The following is a 22,500-nucleotide window of genomic DNA, read 5'->3' as shown; positions in this document are numbered from 1 at the left end:
GGTTTTGAATATTAATTGTTAGAATATATGCATTTACTTTTACTCATTTGGTCTTTGTATATTCATGTTTACCTTTTATTTTCAATTATTTAGTGTTTCTATTCTGTTTTATTGATTCATTCTTTGGTATTTTTATATATTTATCATTATTTTCTATTTATTTAGGTTTTGTGTGACAGTTAGGTCCATATATATTTGGACACCGACACAAGCTTTGTTTGTGTACCTGTTTACTGAAACATGTTCCAATAGTTATATAATGGACATGGACACAAAGTGCAGACTCCCAGCTTTCATCTGAGGGTATCCACATTCAGATTGGATGAAGGGTTTAGGAGTTTCAGCTCCTTAACATGTGCCACCCTCTTTTAAAAGGGACCAAAAGTAATTGCATAATTGACTCAAAGGCTGTTTCATGGGCAGGTGTGGGCAAGTCCTTCGTTATGTCATCATCAATTAAGCAGATAAAAGGCCTGGAGTTGATCTGAGGTGTGGTGCTTGCATTTGGAAGATGTTGCTGTGAAGACAACATGCGGTCAAAGGATCTCTCCATGCAGGTGAAACAAGCCATCCTGAAGCTGCGAAAACAGGAAACACCCATCTGAGAAACTGCTGCAGTATTAGGAGTGGCAAAATGTACAGTTTGGTACATCCTGAGAAAGAAAGAAAGCTCTGGTGAACTCTGCAGCACACAAAGACCTGGAGGTCCACGGAAGACAACAGTGGGGGATGATGGCAGAATCATTTCCATGGTGAAGAGAAACCCCTTCACAGCCAACCAGGTGAAGAACACTCTCCAGGAGGAAGGTGTATCAATGTCCAAGTCTACCAGAAAGAGAGGACTGCAGAAGAACATTCTTTGGACAGATGAAACCAAGATCAACCTCTACCAGAATGATGGCAAGAAAGAAGTATGGAGAAGGCGTGGTACAGCTCATGATCCAAAGCATACCAGAGGCAGTGTGATGGCTTGGGCATGCATGGCTGCCAGTGGCACCGGGTCACTAGTGTCTATCGATGATGTGACACAGGACAGAAGCAGGTGTTCAGAGACATACTGTCTGCTCAAATCCAGCCAAATTGATTGGGCGGCGTTTCATAATACAGATGGACAATGACCCAAACCCAGCGTCTGCTGATGTCCACGAGTTCAACACTTCAGACAGTCATTGCCAGCAAAGGTCTTTCAACCAAGTATTAGAAATGAACATTTTGTCTTCAGTTATTTCATTCCCAATTGCTTTTGAGCCCTGAAGTGAAGGGATGCTTTGGTTCCTCACATTTCTATTCTATCTTTTTGTTCAACCCTCTGAATTAAAGCTGAAAGTCTGCACTTCAACTCTGAACTGATTCATTTAGAGTTCAGTGTGGTAATGTACAGAACCAGAACTAGAAACACTTTGTCTGTCCAAATATTGATGGACCTAACTGTGTGTTTGTTATATTGACCTCATATATTTTTATATTTAGCTTTTATTTGAAACATGTTTATATTTCTTTTTAGTGGGTTTTCTTTTCCAATGTGTGTGTGTGTGTGTGTGTGTGTGTGTGTGTGTGTGTGTGTGTGTGTGTGTGTGTGTGTGTGTGTGTGTGTGTGTGTGTGTGTGTGTGTGTGTGTGTGTGTGTGTGTGTGTGTGTGTGTGTGTGTGTGTGTGTGTGTGTGTGTGTGTGTGTGTGTGTGTGTGTGTGTGTGTGTGTGTGTGTGTGTGTGTGTGTGTGTGTGTGTGTGTGTGTGTGTGTGTGTGTGTGTGTGTGTGTGTGTGTGTGCAGAGCTGGCGGAGCTGCCTCTGGTGCGTCTGGACTTCTCCTGTAACAAAGTGACCGTGATCCCCGTCTGTTTCCGCCGCCTCGCTCAGCTGCAGAGCATCGTGCTCGACAACAACCCGCTGCAGTCCCCACCTGCACAGGTAAACAGGAAGTGATGGCATCATCTGTCAGAGCCCCTGTGAGATCACACTAATGTGTGTTTGTGTGTGTAGATCTGCATCAAAGGGAAGGTGCACATATTTAAGTTTCTGAACATGGAGGCCAGTAAGAGCACACCTGATCTGCCCGACTACGAGCGGCGACCTCTGACCTTCAACTCCTGGTCAGTGACACACTGGCTTATTCTGAAGCCAATTTAAAATATAAAAACACATTTATATTAACTCATAAGGTACAGCTTACCCATAATGAGTCCAGCGTTAGTCCTCAGTTTGTAATCAACCCATTGTTCCTTTGATCCAGTACAGGAACCTGCTTTCTGCTGACTTTATTATTTGTGATTAAATGTACTACAGTTATATACTCAACAACTGCAGAGCTAGATCTCAGGAACAACAACGTTACTGCCAGATCAATACAATAAAAGCATGCATTACGTTGCTGCAGACTTCCTGCTGGCCCTTCACAATAAAAGCCTCTGTTTGTGTGTCAGTGCTGACGAGCTTTACCCCGGACGTCCGTACGGAGCGCTGGACTCCGGATTCAACAGCGTGGACAGCGGAGACAAGAGGTGGTCAGGGAATGAGGTAACACACACACACACACACACACACACACACACTCACACACACTCTTTCACAAACACACACACTCTCACACAGACACTCACTTCCTGTGTGGGTGTGTTTGTGTGTGTGCAGCCCACAGAGGAGCTGTCAGAGCTGCCGCTGAGAGTCAATGAGATCAGCAGAGAGCAGAGACAGAGAGGACTGCTGGCTAACGGGACCAGTGAGTTTATTATCACTGTTATTAATGTTATTACCTGAGACTCACCTGAGACTAACCTTTGACTCACCTTTGACTGACCTGAGACTCACCTGTGAGTCATCTGAGACTCACCTGAGACTAACCTGAGACTCACCTGAGACTGACCTGAGACTAACCTTTGACTCACCTTTGACTCACCTGTGACTCACCTGTGACTCACCTGAGACTCACCTGTGACTCACCTGAGACTCACCTGTGACTCACCTGTGACTAACCTGAGACTAACCTTTGACTCACCTGAGACTCACCTGAGACTCACCTGTGACTGTCCTGAGACTCACCTGAGACTCACCTGTGACTAACCTGAGACTCACCTGAGACTGACCCGAGACTCACCTGTGTTTTCCAGATGTGGAGCTGGAGCAGATAGACTTCATCGACAGCTGTGTAGGGGAGGAGGAGGAGGAAGAGGGGAGGAGTCGAGCAGCACCAGCAGCAGGTGGGGGGGGAGACAGAGCAAGCCTCAGCTCTCAGTTCATGGCCTACATCGAGAGTCGCATCACCAGAGAGGTACGAGCTCCGCCCACCCAGCTGAGGTCACCAAAGGCTTACCTGGGGTCACGTGGGTTTGAGGATAACCTGACCAGAGGTGTTTTCAAAACTGAGTCTATCTGTGTGACATCCTGTTTGCAGGGTTCTCCAGGAAAAACCAGCTTGAGGACAGAAGACACGCGGAGACACAACAGGTAGGAAACATGTGTGATCTGTGATCGTCTCACTAGAAACTGTACCATAATCTCACCTGTCTGTCTCCCCTGTCTGTCTGTCTGTCTGTCTGTCTGTCTGACTCCCCTGTCTGTCTGTCTGTCTCCCCTGTCTGTCTGTCTGTCTCCCCTGTCTTTCTGTCTGTCTGTCTCCCCTGTCTGTCTGTCTGTCTGTCTGTCTGTCTGTCTGTCTGTCTGTCTGTCTGTCTCTCTCCCCTGTCTGTCTCTCAAGTGTCTGTCTCTCACCCGTCTGTCTCTCACCTGTCTGTCTCTCACCTGTGTGTCTGCAGGAGTGTGGTGGACGGTGTCACAGCGCCCTCTGGTGTCCACAGTCAGGTAACACCTCTGTGTTTATACTGAGCCACCTGAAGAAATGAAAGTTAAATAATATTTCAAATAAATGTTATGGATTTTTTTTACTGTCTCCCTCAGAGAGTGGGGGGAGCTGCAGGTGTAGGGGGGGTGGAGCGGGTCAGGCGGGAGGCTCATCTGGCGGCGCTCAGGTACGATGAGGAGCGACAGAAGAGCCGCTGCAAGGTACCTCACCCACACTCTTATTGTGAAGGGCTGACACTTCCTACTGCTCGTCACGTCTCACCACAATAACTGCTGTTGTTTATTTACAGCAAAACACAACAACACAGAGCCCAACAAAGTCAGACAGTGAGGTGAGACCACACACACACACACACACACACACACACAGTAACTACAATAGTGTTACTGCAGTAAGTGTGTGATCATGAATCATTATTTAAAGTATAAACATTGAGACAAGGAAACGTTTAACAGCAATGAAATCATTTAAATAAAACTCGATGGAGAAACTCACCAGGAAATGCTTTCACCTTTCCACTGAGGCCACTCCCCTCCACCGTTAACCCTCGTCTGTCTGTCTGTCTGCCTGTCTGCCTGCCTGTCTGTCTGTCTGTGTGTCTGTCTTTGTGCGTGTCTGCAGACTGTTTACCCCTCCAGACGCTCCACCCACACAGATGACTCCGCCCTCTTTATGGTAAGAGTGTGGCCACGCCTCCAAACAAATACTAACAGCTCAAAACGATAGAAATATAAAAAGACTCTGAAAAATATAAATATTTCTAATATATTTATATTTTATAATTTGAATATAAAAATAGAAAGAACCTACACCTCAAAATAAAATATATAACAAACAAACACTACAATTTGGATTTTTCACATATTTTACTCTGGAAGCCCAGCATTGAATAAAGCCAGCACTCGCTGCTGCTTTATTCTGAACCTGTTGTTGTTGTTGTTGTTGTTGTTGTTGTTGTTAATAATAATGTGTGTGCAGGGAGAGGACCGGGCCACACTCTCTCCTACAGGTGAGACTTCACACTCTCTCAGTCTGACATCTCTCACTCCTTCTGATTGGTCGATTTGACTCATTGATTTTTCTGTCAGCCAATCAGTCGCCTTCGTACCCGAGCCCCGGGGGCGTGGCCTCCTGCCGGAACAGCCAGAGGCCGGAGAGCTTCCTGTTCCGCCTCGGGCAGAAGGAGGAGAGGAGGAAAGGTGAGGCTACTCCTCTGTCTCCTTTCCTTACCTTCTCTCCTAAAGGGAGGATGAGGGTGGGGGGAAGGAAGGAAGGAAGGAAGGGAGGAGGAGGAATCAGGTGATGTGTTCAGGTGTAGGCTCAGAGAGTAGGAGGGGTTTGTGACAGTGTGTATATTTTTGTGTGTGTTTCAGGTGAAGCTGTTCCTCAGGAGGCTCCCCCCCCTCCCCCCCCGCCTCTCCTCGGAGAAGACGCTGTGCTGGTGGAGCAGCTCAGGAAGGTCTGCTTTAAGATTTGGTTTACTATATTTCCTATCCATTAGTATTTAATTGATGTGTATATTTGTAATATTCTACATATTGAGTGTAATATCTTTGTGTCAGTCAGAGAGGATAATATTTAACTCATGGATTTAAATACAATAATATTCATTATAAAGGATTGTTTTTGTTCAGTAGTTATTTATTTTGGAATGTATATCCGATTAAAGAAATTCAAATGGATGTTTAAGAAAAATATATAGATAAACACAAAAAATAGAAAAGAGTAAAGAAGAAGAGCTGGGACCGAAACGTGGATTCTGAACTGATCCGGTGTTTCAGAACATCGAGGCCCGTCTGAAGGTGTCGTTGCCGAGCGACCTCGGCGCCGCGCTGACGGACGGTGTGGTGCTCTGTCACCTGGCCAATCACGTGAGACCGCGCTCCGTCCCCAGCATCCACGTCCCTTCCCCTGCTGTGGTGAGCCCAGAAGATCATTATATTATTATTCATATTATTAATAACAATGACTATTATTATTAATAATATTATTAATATTAATAATATTATTAATATTAATAATATTATTAATATTATTAATATTAATAATATTAATAATATTAACAATGACTATTATTATTAATAATATTATTAATATTAATAATATTAATAATAATAACAATAGTCATTGTTATTAATAATATTACTATTGTTAATATTATTAATAATGACTATTGTTAATATTATTGACTTTAAATGTATTCTTAATCTTATTGATTTCATGATGTAATTATTAAGACTTTGATTTTAATTTGATTAATATTGTCATATTTTTTATCTTCTTGTTATTGTTTTTATTATTAATCTGAATGATCCTGTCTGATAGTAATCCTGTTTTCCTCCGCCGTCCTGCAGCCTAAACTCACGATGGCCAAATGTCGGCGAAACGTAGAGAACTTTCTGGAGGCGTGTCGCAGGATCGGAGTCCCTCAGGTAACTCCACCTGTCACACCTGTGCTTAACGTCATGTGATCACACAGAGCTGCATTACATTTGAAATGAGCCTCACAAAAATGAGCTTTGAACTGAAAAGGTTCTCAGACGGCCTGTTTTCACCCTCCGTCTGAAACCAGAGCCCAGTCTCAAGTGAATGAAAATTCTGAAAAAAAGTGAAATTCTGAGAAATTAATGAAAATCTTGTAAAAAATAAAAACATGGAGTAGAAATCCAGTTCTGTAAAAAAAGTCAGGTTTTTAGAGGAAAACACATGAAGAAAAAAAAATGCAATTCTTAAAAATTACACTCTGAGAAAAAAAGCTAAACATTTTTTGACGAAAGTGAATTTTGGAAAAGAAAGTGAACTAAAAAGAAGTTCTGGGAAAAAGGTCAAATATTAAGAAAAGAGTCTATATTTGAATCCTCTGCAGACCATTGACATGCACTATAGAACTACAGGAGAGGGAACACCACAGAAGAAGAACAGTGCCTTTGATCTGTTTAGAGATGTGACCCCTGAGAGAGAACCGGGTGCAGGTGTGACCAGTGAGACCAGTGAAGACTATCTGACATGTTTCCTCTTCCTCCCCCACTCCCGTCTCTCATCAATCATGTTTATATTCCATCTCTCTTCTAACCATTACCCCCTACTAAATATACAGGACCTGTTGGCCTTGACTTAGACCAGGTCTTTATCTGGGACTTGACTTAGACCAGGGGCCTCATTTATAAAGCGTTGCGTAGGATTCACGTGGAGAGGTGGCGCACGTAGGACAAAGCAAGTAAATACGCAAACAAATATTCTGATTTGTAAAACCCTGCGCTCGTCCTGCGCCGGTTTATAACTCACCATCAACTCGAAATGCGGCGCAGCTTTTGCTGACTTCACGTAACGCCCAGATGTTCCTATAAATAGTCAAAGAAACGCCCCGTATGAATGTTCATTCAGACTGACTGCCCGATGACGGTCGCAGGAAACGCTGACAGAACCGCTAAAAACCCATTTCACACCGAGTCAGGTTTTGGTTCTTGTTGGGGGGTGCAGTTCCTCAGATTGTTTGGTGGACGCAGTTTGAAGAGAACAGAGAGCTGCAGCACGTGGAGCTCTCTGTGGACGGCCTCAGAAAGCCGGATCATCACCAACATAAATAAATATGCAGAACCTAAAAGTTAGTATAGGCAGAGTGTGTGTGTGTGGGGGGGGGCAGCAGCAACTCTACCAACCAGTTAGAGGAAATAAACAAAGGTCTAAAATGCTGAACAGCTCAAACACGTTTCCAACATGGACTGTGTGTAGTCAAACCATGCATCGTGACCAAGACGGGGTCAGGTTAAACGTAGCTCTGTCTTTCTGTTGACGCATCATTTCTGAGGACACCTTTCAATACATGTTGAGAACCTCTTGGAGGGGGGTTTCAATAACATATCCGTATTCATTTACTTCTGTGTGCACTCCGGAGTCTCAAACAGGCGTTTGTTCATTTTGCAGATGAGTTCTTCGTATCTGAAACCTGAGGGAATATTTAGATGGTGTTATTTCACATCCCTCCATTCTCCCTTCTGCCCACGCTGTCGCAGTTTCTCACCCCTCCCGTTTCTGTCAGAGTGTGCGTGGAGGAACGCACATTTACCGTCAAGTTTGTTTTTTATAAATCGCAAAGATTCACGCCACGTTTAGAAATGAGGCCCCTGGTCCTTATCTGGGAGTTGACTTAGACCTGGTCTTTATCTGGCACTGGTTGGGCTTGACGTGCACCTACAGGACAACCCAATGCTAACTTTGGCATTGCTACATCAGAACTAAATCATTTTTCCTTTTTATAAGAGTAGGTTTAGGTAACGTGATGCTCACTGCTGATGATATCTAAAGGTACAGCAGATGGTTGAGATGATGCTAACGTAACTCGCTGCTAACAGGAGCCAGTGTTAATGGCAGTGATTCTGAGATGACTCTAATGTAGCTTGATGCTAATATTAGATGAGCCCCGGAGAGTTCTGTACCTCTGGATGACTTGAGACCGGGCTCTAGATGAGCCCCGGAGAGTTCTGTACCTCTGGATGACTTGAGACCGGGCTCTAGATGAGCCCCGGAGAGTTCTGTACCTCTGGATGATCCGGATCCTCGGAGTAATGCTCCCTCTCTTCTCTCCTCATCAGTTCATTTTGTTTTGATTTGCTGCTCCGTTATCCCTTCTGTTGCCATGGTTACTGTTGTTTTACTCCTTATTTTATTTTACCATCCGTTGACCCTCCTTTCCGTTGTCGTCTTCCCCCCCCCCCCCCCCCCCATGCTGTGCTTCCTCTTCTTGGGTGGTGTTTGTAGACTCAGCTGTGTCTTCCTCTGCACATCCTGGAGGAGCGAGGGCTTCCCCTGGTGGCTGGGACTGTGGCCGCCCTGCTGGACCTGGCACCTCCCCGACACCCTGTCACCCCCGGAACCACCCCCAGCATGTAGACCCCCCCACACACACACACGGCACACGCTCAGTACGCTCCTTAAGGGGGAGCCTTCACATACGAAACTGATCCCAGAGACGGAGAGACCAGCTGAACCTCCAGAGTAACCACCATCAGAACACTGCATACACAGAGAGGGGTTTAATACTCAGTGACCTCACACTGCATACACAGAGAGGGGTTTAATACTCAGTGAGCTCACACTGCATACACACAGAGGGGTTTAATACTCAGTGACCTCACACTGCATACACACAGAGGGGTTTAATACTCAGTGAGCTCACACTGCATACACACAGAGGGGTTTAATACTCAGTGACCTCACACTGCATACACACAGAGGGGTTTAATACTCAGTGAGCTCACACTGCATACACAGAGAGGGGTTTAATACTCAGTGACCTCACACTGCATACACACAGAGGGGTTTAATACTCAGTGAGCTCACACTGCATACACACAGAGGGGTTTAATACTCAGTGACCTCACACTGCATACACACAGAGGGGTTTAATACTCAGTGACCTCACACTGCATACACAGAGGGGTTTAATACTCAGTGACCTCACACTAGATACACACAGAGAGGGGTTTAATACTCAGTGAGCTCACACTGCATACACACAGAGGGGTTTAATACTCAGTGACCTCACACTGCATACACACAGAGGGGTTTAATACTCAGTGACCTCACACTAGATACACACAGAGAGGGGTTTAATACTCAGTGACCTCACACTGCATACACACAGAGGGGTTTAATACTCAGTGAGCTCACACTGCATACACACAGAGGGGTTTAATACTCAGTGAGCTCACACTGCATACACAGAGAGAGGGGTTTAATACTCAGTGACCTCACACTGCATACACACAGAGGGGTTTAATACTCAGTGACCTCACACTGCATACACACACAGAGGGGTTTAATACTCAGTGAGCTCACACTGCATACACACAGAGGGGTTTAATACTCAGTGAGCTCACACTGCATACACACAGAGGGGTTTAATACTCAGTGACCTCACACTGCATACACACAGAGGGGTTTAATACTCAGTGACCTCACACTGCATACACACAGAGGGGTTTAATACTCAGTGACCTCACACTGCATACACACAGAGAGGGGTTTAATACTCAGTGAGCTCACACTGCATACACAGAGGGGTTTAATACTCAGTGACCTCACACTGCATACACAGAGGGGTTTAATACTCAGTGACCTCACACTGCATACACACAGAGGGGTTTAATACTCAGTGACCTCACACTGCATACACAGAGGGGTTTAATACTCAGTGACCTCACACTAGATACACACAGAGAGGGGTTTAATACTCAGTGAGCTCACACTGCATACACACAGAGGGGTTTAATACTCAGTGACCTCACACTGCATACACACAGAGGGGTTTAATACTCAGTGACCTCACACTAGATACACACAGAGAGGGGTTTAATACTCAGTGACCTCACACTGCATACACACAGAGAGGGGTTTAATACTCAGTGACCTCACACTGCATACACAGAGAGGGGTTTAATACTCAGTGACCTCACACTGCATACACAGAGAGGGGTTTAATACTCGGTGACCTCACACTGCATACACAGAGAGGGGTTTAATACTCAGTGACCTCACACTGCATACACAGAGAGGGGTTTAATACTCGGTGACTAACAGCTACATCAATAACATTGGTTTAGAGTTAACACCAACATGCTACTGGCTAGCTCTAAAAACAAATGTACTAAATACATAACATAGCTAGCTATTAATCTACAAGATGTTGAACTGAAGCTAATGTAGCTCTTTGCTAACTCAAAACTCATAGCATTGAAGCTAATGTAGCACCTTGGCTAACGTTGACTTTTTCAGTAGCGCAATCATGAAATAAAGGATTTAACTGAAGCAAGCGTACCTCAGTGCTAGCGTACGCTCACATGAGTATTCAGCTCGTCTCTCCGTCAGATCCAAACAAGAACTTCCCAAATCAGTTAATGAGATGCCTCTTTCTGTTTCTGTTGCATTCTGGGACACTTACTATGTGTAAAAAGGTGACACTAAAACAGTGTGTGGACTTTTCTACAGTTTTTACTAAATATATGTGTACAAATATACTCTGTAAATATATACATATATATATATATATATATATATATGTACTGTGTGTGTGTGTGTGTGTGTGTGTGTGTGTGTGTGTGTGTGTGTTTTGCCATGAACACACACAGCATCAGTCTGAGGTCAAAGGTTAAGCAGGAACCCGTCAGCAGAGTTCTGAAACACATTCAATTCAAACTTTATTCATACAGCAAACCGTGTTACAGCTGCTGCAGAGCTCACTAGGACTCCTCACTGTACCTGAACGCAGCCTCCACCTGTTGAACATCAAGAGGAACAGCTTCAGAGAGGACGCAGATTTAGAAACACAAATCAGAACTCATGCAGCAACATCTGCAGCAGCTCTTCAACACATGCAGCATCTAGAGAACATTCAGCAGAGGAAACATGAGCAGTTTACTAAAAGCTGCAGAAACCAAACGCTGCAAGAAGCTCCAACACAACGGAGACCAGGGGACACTAAAGAGAGACGCACACAGCTGGAGACCAGGGGACACTAAAGAGAGACGCACACAGCTGGAGACCAGGGGACACTAAAGAGAGACGCACACAGCTGGAGACCAGGGGACACTAAAGAGAGACGCACACAGCTGGAGACCAGGGGACACTAAAGAGAGACGCACACAGCTGGAGACCAGGGGACACTAAAGAGAGACGCACACAGCTGGAGACCAGGGGACACTAAAGAGAGACGCACACAGCTGGAGACCAGGGGACACTAAAGAGAGACGCACACAGCTGGAGACCAGGGGAGACTAAAGAGAGACGCACACAGCTGGAGACCAGGGGACACTAAAGAGAGACGCACACAGCTGGAGACCAGGGGAGACTAAAGAGAGACGCACACAGCTGGAGACCAGGGGACACTAAAGAGAGACGCACACAGCTGGAGACCAGGGGAGACTAAAGAGAGACGCACACAGCTGGAGACCAGGGGACACTAAAGAGAGACCGGAGTGCTGGGTGTGTTCAGGTTGGATGTTTTCTAAACGCTGCTTGTGTTTGTTTGACCTTTTTCTGTTACAGCTCAGATATCACATCTGCGTCTCCGGCTTCAGGTTGTGTTCTCCCCAGGATTCCTGAGCTCTAGTTGTTTGTTTACTGAGTACTCTGAGGGGCGAGCCCGCTGACGGGGACCACAGTTTAGTTTTTAATTTAAAATGTAAACATTTTATATTTTCATGTTTTGATAAGTGCTCGTGCTGCATTCAGGGGCAAGTGGGACATGAGGATGTTCAGTGTTTTTGAACCTTCAGTTCCTGTTTCACCTGAACGCAGCATCACCTGAGGACAGCGTGTACAGATGTTTCCTGTTCCTCTTCTTGGTGGGTTTGTCCTGCAGCGGGGACGGGTCACGTGATGGAGGTCATGTGACGTGGGTCATGTGATGGAGGTCATGTGACGGAGGTCATGTGATGGAGGTCATGTGACGGAGGTCATGTGACATCATTTAAAGGACATTCCACAGTTTCTTTGTGGAGGACAGACTCAGTTTTTAAGTTTGACTTTTTTCCACTTTGTGTTATTTTTCTGCTTAAACTGTATAAAGGATTTGAACACGTCTGTATGGAGAGTTGAGTTTAAAGTGCTTTGAATAAATATTTGAATGTGACTCTTTTCTCTGAGACATCAACAAGAAACTCTTTGTTACATATATTGATATTTATTTCAGATGAAGCTCTAAAGTCATTTATAAAGGCCGATATGTAAATCTGCTCTTGTTTAAGTCTCATTAAGTTTGGCTCTCTGGATTTCTGTACATTTTTATCATCTTTTTTGTACGAGGTTGGTCTCGGCGTGTGGTCTGAAGTGTTTTAGTCTTACATGTCTATTGATGCATTTTGCACCCTCCGAACACCGTCATCGTACATCAAGAAGTCACTTAAAAACTTCTAACGTTCTCAAAACCACCAAACATCCAATACTTTTCAGGATTTCAACCCTTTGAATTCCTTTTATTCATAATTTATTACAGAAAAAATCAAAAGATGACTTATTTTCCATACAAGGTGTTAGCAGCATTTTGAGTGTGGAGGGGACACATTTTAGCAGGGGGTCCGGGGGTCTGGGGGTCCTCCTTTTTTCTGCAATTCTTCTGCATTCTGGTGCATTTGACCATGTTTTTAGATTGAAAATGATCTCCATCTTTCATTGTTCTTCCTCGGAGCTATTGGAGTATGGAATGTGTCAAAGATTAGCAACAAAATTGATTTGATTGCATATTTTGTATGTAGTGTCAGATGCTCCCTCTGCACTCAAACCAGCTCTTTAGTCTCGCTGCCATTGAAGTATAAAGCCATGCATTCATGGTTAGAAAAAGCCTGAATAATACCAATGTTTTTCTGCTCTAACATAAATAACTGCTTTCAACATTTTGACATTAAAATCTGAATTGTTTTAGATTAATATCAAAGAGAAGTTAAAACATAAATAAGAATCTTCACATTTTAGGTCAGGGCCGTTATTTGTGTCTATTCATTAATGTAATGAAGATATAACATAAGTCCTAGGACACTTCTTGTGTTTTTAATGAAAATAATAAACATTTAAATCTCAAAAAATACAAATTAAAGAACATAAACCTCTCCAGACTCCACTCCTCTCTGTCCCGACCCAGCCCTGAAATCCTGGTCCACTCATTCGTTACATCCCGGATTGATTACTGCAATGCACTCCTGACTGGCCTTCCCACCAAACTCAAGGTTCAAGGTTCAAGGTTCAAGGCTTTATTTGTCATATGCACAGCAGATACAGCGTATATGTTGGCAATGAAAATCTTATGTCGCGTGCTCCTCCAACAACTCAACATACATGGTGCAAACTCAACATACATGGTGCAAAAAAGAATCGTTCCCTGACCGGGAATCGAACCCGGGCCGCGGCGGTGAGAGCGCCGAATCCTAACCACTAGACCACCAATAGACTGCAAATAATTCAGAACTGTGCTGCCGGATCACCACCCGCACCAACTCATCCGACCACATCACCCCCATTCTCATTCACCAACACTGGCTTCCTGTAGGATACCGTGTTGACTACAAGAAAGCTCTCCACAACCAAGCCCCCATCACTGACCTCCTTCAGGAGTACACCCCCTTCCGCACCCTCCGCTCTTCCTCCGTTGGACTACTCTCCATCCCCAGCTCTCACCTCGGCACCCAGACTCTGGACCTCCCTGCTACTACATATCCGACAGTCTGATTCCATAACAACATTCAAAACCCACCTATTCAAACTGGCTCACTATAAACTGTAGTGCATTTCCACTTCCTGTTGTGGGTCTTGTTTACCCCTGTCCACTGTTTTAACGCTCCCTATATTACCCTATGCCCTGTAAGGTGTCCTTGGGTGCTATGAAAGGCGCCCCCCAAATAAAATGTATTATTATTATTAAGACGAAAAAAAGAGAAAACTGTAAAAACAATTATTCAACAAATACTAGAAATCACATGATAAATGTTTAAAAGGTGTTTTGTTATCAGGCACATCCGAGCAGTGCTCAATGAATTCAAACTGAGGGCATAAAGAGCCACAGGAAGAAAGAAACCAGTGTCTGGAGCTCCAGGGGTTCAGAGATGGTAGGGCTTCTTTACTTTTGCACAATTTAATAGATTTGTTTTTATTAAGAAAACCAATAAATACTGGAGACATTTTGAAGAGAACGTTTGAAGAAAAGAATGATCAACTAAACTTATAATTATAATAATTATAAATACAGAATGTAAAACACAGAGAGAAACAACATGAGGTTAACATTTACGATTTCCTCTCTTATTTATAGACCCAAGAAAAAACAACACAGTTAAAATATATCAAACTCAGCATTAAGTTAAAAGTGGTTCTGAAATGTGAGTTTTGTGTTTCGAACAGGTGAGAGTCACGGATCAGATTCTGTGTAAATAAATAGAAATAAGACAAAGATCAATTCAAGCCTGAGATATTTAAAACCAAAGCTTTATTTCATAACTTAGACAAAACACATTTAAAGAGGTTATAACATTAAACTAAGTATTTTTACTTTTAAATAAAGACAAATGCTCATAGATTGGTTTTAATTTATGTTGTGATTTACATATTTTAAGTCTATTGTTTTAATTATGTGTTTATGAATTTTAAACCGGAAGTGTCTTCTGAAAAGTGATGTATAAATACAATGCATTATTATTATTATTGGATAGAAACAATATTTTTACATTTAAGTTGGGATATTGTTTTATCACAGCAGCTTTTTGACAGTAAATCTTCAGGAATTACAAAATGACTTATAAAATAAAAGATACAAATAAAATAAAGGTAATATATAAATATTATCAGTAGAAGGACTTCAACAGGAGGGCCTTAACATTATAAAATATAGTGACATTAGAATACTCTCTAATATACCATTGAAAAATCCTAAATGTAAAACATTTATTATTTCTCTTTTTCAATAATAATAAAAACCATATGAGGTCAAATAAATTAAAGTGAATTTTAGGAAGTATTTCTGATAAAAATAAGGTGACTATGAGAGTAATGAAGCTAAATTGAAACCGTTCTTTCTGATCAGGCAGATCTTCGGTCACCTCTGTTTACAATATTTTCCCAGCATTCCCTGCTCGCTTTCTTTCCGCCATCTTCCTCCTCATAGTGACGGTAAGATCCAACATGTCCGAGAAAAGTGACGAAAAACACCTAAAATCCGAAGCGTTTCTTTCCGATAATCAGCAGCGAATACAGGGAAGAGAAATCCCCTGACAGCGGGGGGAGTTCTTCCGGAGTTAAAGCCGGGATGGAGGAGATTCAGCCCGGATTGAGAGAGAAGAGCTATCAGATCAGAGAGGCTCCGGGGAGACTTGGAGGAACAGCGGGGTGTTGCTGGAGCTGCAGCCAGGGAGAGAGACTGATTCCCGGGGACTTAGAGAGAAGTGTCTGTGTATTTTGTGGCGCTCAAGAGAGAAACGTGGTGGTGTTACAGCGAGAGGAGCTACTGTTAGCCCTTTAGCATGCGGCTCATTCCTTGCATTCATTCAGCCATGTTCATATAAAATTATCTTAAAAATGGTCAGTAAAAGTAGTTAAGAACAATATGTTGGTCCCGTTTAAGACTTTAGGTCAAATAATAACTGAACAATAGCAACGGGGACATTTGATGCTAAACTTGGCTCTGACTAGTGCTGTTTAGCTGTTGGCATGTTAGCTTCAGAGTGTCCCGGGTTCCTGCAGGAGGAACAAAGCAACAGGTCCTGCGTTTAAGGTGCTTTAATCAGGGGTAGAAACATACAGTGAACAGGTGGGTCAACGCGTTAGCCTGTTAGCATCAGTGTCATGTATTACTGTCTGCAGACTAGCGTGTAATAATAGTCATAATGATCTGTTGGAGGGTTAGGTGAGCTCATGTGTTACAGTGTTCAGCAGAAAGCAGACGTTCTGGTTGAGTTCTGACTCCTGTTGTCTATATGAGGATTTAACAGCTGATCTTTAATCACAGTCTGAGAAGTTACTCTGAAACAGATGTGCTAAAGAGACAAGAGTCTGTTTGAGAACTGCACCTTCAGAGCCGGTCTCTGATCAATCTGAGGTGGGCTTTGATTGTTCAGGCTGTTTCTCCAGCTGATGTCTGGACTCCTGGCAGCGCTGCAGGAAACAGACATGATGTCTCTGCACGAGCTGTGAGGAGATGGATCTTGATGATCAGTGGCGTAGATATAAAGACCTGATGTGGTGGTGAGGCGTTATCCCTCAGGAGAAACAACACTGGTTCAGTTTATCAACACGCTGCTCAGAACATGGATTCCTGTTCACTAATCAGGATTACACTCTGCAGGTTGAGACTGAGCTCAGATATCTCAATAGTCTGTTAGACATTTAAGCTTTGAGATGTTAAAGTTTATTGATCTGTGTTTCAGGTGGATCCACCTGGAGAAGACTGACTATGCCTGGAAGGTGAGACCCTCCTGTTATGAGTGTTGAGCAGAGAGGCTTTACCAGCTAACCAAAGAACGTGATGTATTTCTCTCTGTATTCAGAATGGATTAAGGTGATCATCTCCACCGCTGGAAGCGCAGTGTCAGGATGATATCTGGTGTGTCTCTAGATATCTAACGTGTGTTGTGTGTGTTTGCAGACTATGGAGTAAGGCCATCTTCGCCGGCTATAAGCGCGGTCTGAGGAATCAGCGTGAGCACACGGCGCTGCTGAAGGTGGAGGGCTGCTACACCCGCAACGAGGTCGACTTCTACCTCGGGAAACGCTGCGCCTACGTCTACAAGGCCAAGAAGTGAGTGAACACACGCACACTCACACACCTAAGCAGTGGGTCACTTGACTCAGCATTCAGTCGGACTGTTTCTCTGGAGTCGTCACTCCTCTGAATCTGAAACCCCTTGGTGAAGAGAAAAGCTCGTTAACAATCAGAACTGTACAATCAGGAGGCTTTTAATAACCAGCTGATGAAGTCGTTATGAAATCAGATCTTCATTAAAAGCTTCTGATTGATTGTAATGGTCCTCACTAAAACCCCACTCTGGAATCTGAATCCCGTTACTGGTCCCACAGATGGGGCGTTTAGCTTGTCCCAGGAAAGGGCCAGAGATGGAAGCTACAGGGCCATTATATCAGACGGGGGTCTGTGATGATAAGTAAAAGGTCTGATCTCCCACAATCCCCTCCTGCGGCCTCAGCTCCCATCATGCTTCAGTGCTTCATGATGGACCCATCAGCTGCTGAGACAGGACCTGACATCACAGACAGGATGTGACATCACAGCGAGTCTGTACAGAGACCCTGCAGGCGCCCAGTGATGATGTCATCCAACAGAACCCATCAGCATGCAGCGAGAAGCCGAGGGGGGGCGGGGCATGATCTCCAGTTTTCAACCTGAGACCCCCGGTCTGACATTCAAAATAAGACAGTTAAAAACAGGAAGCACAGGAGCCCTTCAAAATAAAAGCATGGGCTGTGTGTGTGTGTGTGTGTGTGTGTGTGTGTGTGTGTGTGTTATAGATTTGTGTGTTAGAGGAGTGTGTGAGCATGTGTTAACGGGCCCTGCGCTGTGTCTGCAGGAACACTGTGACGCCCGGCGGGAAGCCCAACAAGACGCGTGTGATCTGGGGTAAAGTGACCCGGGCGCACGGCAGCAGCGGCATGGTGAGAGCCAAGTTCAGCAGCAACCTGCCCGCCAAGGCCATCGGACACCGGATCAGAGTGGTGAGTTCTCCTGCAGACCCTGAACGCACTCCCTGAACATCAGACTTTATACCAGGATGTTTGGCTCATCATAAGTCGGCAGTACTGGGATAATCCATACAGAGGTGTCCCTGGGCCCCCTTGGGACTGAGTGAAGGTGTGTCTTTGTGGTGGGGATCTGACTTCCTGTCTTCTGTTTCAGATGCTGTACCCCTCTCGAGTCTGAAGAGGAATCCTCTGATGTTCACAAACAATAAAACTGATTTCAGGTCCTCCGCCTCCTGTCTATCATTTCAATGCTCTATCTAACGGTTAACCACCACTCATGAAGCACTGAGGTGTGCGTGTGCGTGTGCGTGCGTGTGTGTGTGTGTGTGAGAAACATCTCTATAGTGAAGCCTCTAACAGTAGCCAATCAGCAGCCTGGAGGACTGTCTCCTCTGAAGTGTCTGCTGCCAGCCGATTGGTGGATTCCCCGGTGATGTCACAGTGAACTGGGGAAGCAGGGATTATCCTGGGTGCAAAAACAGTTTAAGATTAAAACAATGATAATAAAAGCTGTTATAACATTAAAATAAAGCAATGAAACCTGTCAAATATTAAGTACACTTATTTCTCTGAAGACTGACGGCTATGTGTTAAATGCCTGTCAAAGAGCCACTTTATTTTCCTGACCTTAGGAGGGTTTTGTCAGTACATCTACTAAATAAACATCTCAAAATACAAATGAACAAACCAAACTTTGAGTGAAATCGCATTTAAGTGAAACAGTGCGGATCCGACCCCTCGGTGGGTATGAAGTTCTCGGAGCAGCACGGGAGCCGGGAGATCTGACCGCCCTTTATCTGCTGCCATGTCTTTGTGATGTTTATTCCTGTCTTCTGATCCCACCTGACACTTATCCATTTGTCTCTTCGTAGACTCTGATTGACATGTTGATTTTAAAGGACCTTTCCGTTAGTTAAATACTAAATAAAATAAAAACTGAGCTCCGCAGCGCCCCCCCAAGGCTGCACTAACTTCCCCGGCTGAGACTTCCTGTTTGTGGGGAGCGGAGCCTCCTCTCTCCCCCATGATGGATCACTAACCTCTCCTTCACACCGACACACAAACCGAACCGTAGGGACGACCCGCTGTCAGAGCTCGGGAAACAGAGCAGGGAGCCGGCCTCAGCTCTCAGGGGGAGCCGCTGTCTGCTGGAGCTAATGCTAATCACAGCTAATGCTAATTAGCTTGTTATTTAGCCTGTTTATAAACCGGGTTAACTAGAGCTAATGAGGCTAATTACAGCAGCTAACCCGGGCTAAAGGGCTTTACTGAGTGTGTGTTGAATAGGGTGTAATGATCTCAAATCAGCCTCTAGTGTTCCCTTTAAAGCCTCTTCCTGTCAGGGTCTGGGTTTAGACCGGATCTACATTAAACCGGCTCTGTGAGGTTGTGCTATGGTTCCTCTGTGAGGTGTAAGAGTCTACAGGGCTTCAGTCTAGGCTCTAATGTAGTCTGGTTGCATGAGGGTTTACATGTGGTTCAGGTCTTGGTGAATATAGTTTTACTCAGCCTTTAACTGTTCCCTTTAAATCCGTCTCCATTCAAGTGTCCTTTCTGTGCTCAGACCCGGTCTAAAACCCAAGGTCTGTTGTGGTCCCAGTGAGAGGTCAGTTCAGGTTCTAGTGTATTCTGGTTACATGAGGGCTGGATTCAGGACTGTGGTTCAGGTTTTGTTGAATTTAGTTAAATCTGCCTTTAAAGCTCAGTCTGGTTTAAGACCCGGTCCAGTTCACAGGTGTCCTTACTGCGGTTTAATGTGTTTAATCAGATTCTGGTGGTTAGGGTTCTTATCTGTTTACAGCCGGTCTGGATCTGGTCTGGACTTCAATTATATGTACTTCACATACAGATTGGTTTGAAACCTGGTTCTGGTTTTATTCCTGGATTTAAGTGTCCTTACGTGGGTACCTCAGGTTTGTTAGACTTGGTTCCTGAATTTGGTCTGGCCTGGCTTATATAGAGGAATGACATCAGACAGTCTCGGGTCTAGAACTGGTTTTAATGTCAGACCTGATCAGTTTGTGATCCTGAAGATAGTTGGTGCTAGTTCTGTTTCTGGATGCAGTTAGTGCCAGTCTAAGTGGGTTCAGTCCCGGTTTAGAACCAGGATGGCGGACGTCCAGCAGACCCCCACCTCTCTGTGCTGCTGCCGTAAATCCCCTCCAGTCTCGGGGAGTCCCGGGTTCCGGCCATCAGCAGGTCCTGGTCCCAGGACCCCGCGGTGCCCCCTGGTGGACGTGACTTCGGCGTCTAACTTCCGCTGCTTCACGCTGAGACACCTTCACCTGGATCTCCGGATCAACTTCGCCGTGAAGGAGCTGAGCGGCTGGCTGGTTCTGGACCTGGTCCCGATGCAGCCAGGGGTCCAGACCCTGGTTCTGGACTCCCACCCCTCCCTTCTGATCCAGTCCATAGACTGTAAGGTCCCGGGTCAGATGGATCCGCTGTCCCTCACCTACCGGGTCGACCCGTTCACGGACTACGGGTCATCCCTGAACATCAGCCTGCCCCCCAACGCCCTGAAACTGGCCGGCTGATCCAGATCACTGTCCGGTACAGTACCACGGACGGACCGGCGGTAAGGAGACAAGGTTCTGATTCATTTAGTCTCTAGTTTGAGTTAAGTGGTTTTAGTCTAGTTTAAGATAAGTGTTTTAGTCTCTAGTTTGAGTAAAGTGGTTTTAGTCTAGTTTAAGATAAGTGTTTTAGTCTCTAGTTTAAGATAAGTGTTTTAGTCTCTAGTTTGAGTTAAGTGGTTTTAGTCTAGTTTAAGATAAGTGTTTTAGTCTCTAGTTTGAGTAAAGTGGTTTTAGTCTAGTTTAAGATAAGTGTTTTAGTCTCTAGTTTAAGATAAGTGTTTTAGTCTCTAGTTTGAGTAAAGTGGTTTTAGTCTAGTTTAAGATAAGTGTTTTAGTCTCTAGTTTAAGATAAGTGTTTTAGTCTCTAGTTTGAGTAAAGTGGTTTTAGTCTAGTTTAAGATAAGTGTTTTAGTCTCTAGTTTAAGATAAGTGTTTTAGTCTCTAGTTTGAGTTAAGTGGTTTTAGTCTAGTTTAAGATAAGTGTTTTAGTCTCTAGTTTGAGTTAAGTGGTTTTAGTCTCTAGTTTGAGTGAAGTGGTTTTAGTCTAGTTTAAGTTAAGTGGTTTTAGTCTCTATTTTGAGTTAAGTGGTTTTAGTCTCTAGTTTGAGTTAAGTGGTTTTAGTGTTGTTTAAGTTAAGTGGTTTTAGTCTCTATTTGAGTTAAATGGTTTTAGTCTAGTTTAAGTTAAGTGGTTTTAGTCTCTATTTTGAGTTAAGTGGTTTTAGTCTCTAGTTTGAGTTAAGTGGTTTTAGTCTAGTTTAAGTTAAGTGGTTTTAGTCTCTATTTTGAGTTAAGTGGTTTTAGTCTAGTTTAAGTTAAGTGGTTTTAGTCTCTATTTTGAGTTAAGTGGTTTTAGTCTCTAGTTTGAGTTAAGTGGTTTTAGTCTAGTTTAAGTTAAGTGGTTTTAGTCTCTATTTTGAGTTAGGTGGTTTTAGTCTCTAGTTTGAGTTAAGTGGTTTTAGTCTAGTTTAAGTTAAGTGGTTTTAGTCTCTAGTTTGAGTTAAGTGGTTTTAGTCTCTAGTTTGAGTTAAGTGGTTTTAGTCTAGTTTAAGTTAAGTGGTTTTAGTCTCTATTTTGAGTTAAGTGGTTTTAGTGTAGTTTAAGTTAAGTGTTTTAGTCTCTAGTTTGAGTTAAATGGTTTTAGTCTAGTTTAAGTTAAGTGGTTTTAGTCTCTATTTTGAGTTAAGTGGTTTTAGTCTCTAGTTTGAGTTAGGTGGTTTTAGTCTAGTTTAAGTTAAGTGGTTTTAGTCTCTATTTTGAGTTAAGTGGTTTAAGTGTAGTTTAAGTTAAGTGTTTTAGTCTCTAGTTTGAGTTAAATGGTTTTAGTGTAGTTTAAGTTAAGTGGTTTTACTCTCTAGTTTGAGTTAGGTGATTTTAGTCTCTAGTTTAAGTTAAGTAGGTTTAGTCTCTAGTTTGAGTGTTTCTCAGTGTTTAAGGTAAGTATTTTTAGTTTAGGTTTAGAAAACCCTTTAATGTAGTCCAGAAACCAGGGGGAACAGTGAATGTGGGATCTGCCACGCAGTGCATTGTGGGATCTGTAGTGATGGGTACCTGTGTGCAGATCTGGTGGCTGGACTCGGAGCTCACCTGTGGACAGACCCGGCCTCTGGTCTTCACTCAGGGACACTCGGTCTGCAACAGATCCTTCTTCCCATGCTTCGACACTCCTGCTGTGAAGAGCACTTACACTGCGTCTGTGAGGGTGAGACACACACACACACACACACACACCAGACACACACACACACACACACACACACACACACACACACACACACACACACAGACACACACCCAGACACACACACACACACACCCAGACACACACACACACACCCAGACACACACACACACACACACACACACCCAGACACACACCCAGACAAACACACAC

The 22,500-nt window shown here is 44.0% G+C and overlaps 3 protein-coding genes and 1 non-coding gene across 12 annotated transcripts in view; 3 read left to right on the top strand and 1 right to left on the bottom strand.

The window, feature by feature from the left end:
* Positions 1-12,424, top strand: part of lrch3 (leucine-rich repeats and calponin homology (CH) domain containing 3) — a 16,228-nt gene extending 3,804 nt beyond the window's left edge. Inside the window, exons 5-22 of one of the 9 annotated variants that reach the window (XR_010167913.1) lie at positions 1,771-1,907; positions 1,980-2,089; positions 2,420-2,513; positions 2,628-2,715; positions 3,104-3,264; positions 3,388-3,440; positions 3,749-3,794; positions 3,891-3,995; positions 4,085-4,126; positions 4,417-4,470; positions 4,774-4,804; positions 4,884-4,994; positions 5,169-5,254; positions 5,577-5,714; positions 6,150-6,227; positions 8,554-9,195; positions 9,276-9,318; positions 9,358-12,424. Coding sequence is in view for 1 of the 9 variants with exons in the window: in XM_063906881.1 (XP_063762951.1) it covers positions 1,771-1,907; positions 1,980-2,089; positions 2,420-2,513; positions 2,628-2,715; positions 3,104-3,264; positions 3,388-3,440; positions 3,749-3,794; positions 3,891-3,995; positions 4,085-4,126; positions 4,417-4,470; positions 4,774-4,804; positions 4,884-4,994; positions 5,169-5,254; positions 5,577-5,714; positions 6,150-6,227; positions 8,554-8,685 (1,466 nt within the window). In the remaining 8 variants the exon portion in view is untranslated. Of the gene's footprint in view, positions 1-1,770; positions 1,908-1,979; positions 2,090-2,419; positions 2,514-2,627; positions 2,716-3,103; positions 3,265-3,387; positions 3,441-3,748; positions 3,795-3,890; positions 3,996-4,084; positions 4,127-4,416; positions 4,471-4,773; positions 4,805-4,883; positions 4,995-5,168; positions 5,255-5,576; positions 5,715-6,149; positions 6,228-8,553 lie in introns of all 9 variants that reach the window. The other 8 variants (XR_010167910.1, XR_010167912.1, XR_010167909.1 and 5 more) reach the window with 8 other exon arrangements.
* Positions 12,425-13,662: 1,238 nt separating this feature from the next.
* On the bottom strand, positions 13,663-13,735 carry trnae-cuc (transfer RNA glutamic acid (anticodon CUC)). The gene has a single exon. It is a non-coding gene; the product is annotated as a tRNA-Glu (tRNA).
* Positions 13,736-15,327: 1,592 nt separating this feature from the next.
* On the top strand, positions 15,328-18,251 carry rpl35a (ribosomal protein L35a). Its single transcript, XM_063906926.1, has 5 exons — positions 15,328-15,447; positions 16,701-16,737; positions 16,919-17,071; positions 17,856-18,000; positions 18,182-18,251. The coding sequence occupies exons 2-5, from the start codon at positions 16,727-16,729 to the stop codon at positions 18,203-18,205; spliced, it is 333 nt and encodes a 110-aa protein (XP_063762996.1). The 5' UTR covers positions 15,328-15,447; positions 16,701-16,726; the 3' UTR covers positions 18,206-18,251.
* A 736-nt stretch (positions 18,252-18,987) lies between these two features.
* Positions 18,988-22,500, top strand: part of rnpepl1 (arginyl aminopeptidase like 1) — an 11,523-nt gene continuing 8,010 nt past the window's right edge. The window contains 3 exon segments of the mRNA XM_063906883.1: positions 18,988-20,550; positions 20,553-20,605; positions 22,168-22,308. Coding sequence (XP_063762953.1) covers positions 20,136-20,550; positions 20,553-20,605; positions 22,168-22,308 — 609 coding nt within the window. The 5' untranslated portion in view covers positions 18,988-20,135.

This window comes from Eleginops maclovinus, chromosome 18 (genome assembly GCF_036324505.1).
Source record: "Eleginops maclovinus isolate JMC-PN-2008 ecotype Puerto Natales chromosome 18, JC_Emac_rtc_rv5, whole genome shotgun sequence".
In the NCBI taxonomy this organism is placed as follows: Eukaryota; Metazoa; Chordata; class Actinopteri; order Perciformes; family Eleginopidae; genus Eleginops; species Eleginops maclovinus.
Note: the sequence above shows the minus strand (reverse complement) of the source record. Positions and strands in the feature narration are given on the sequence as shown.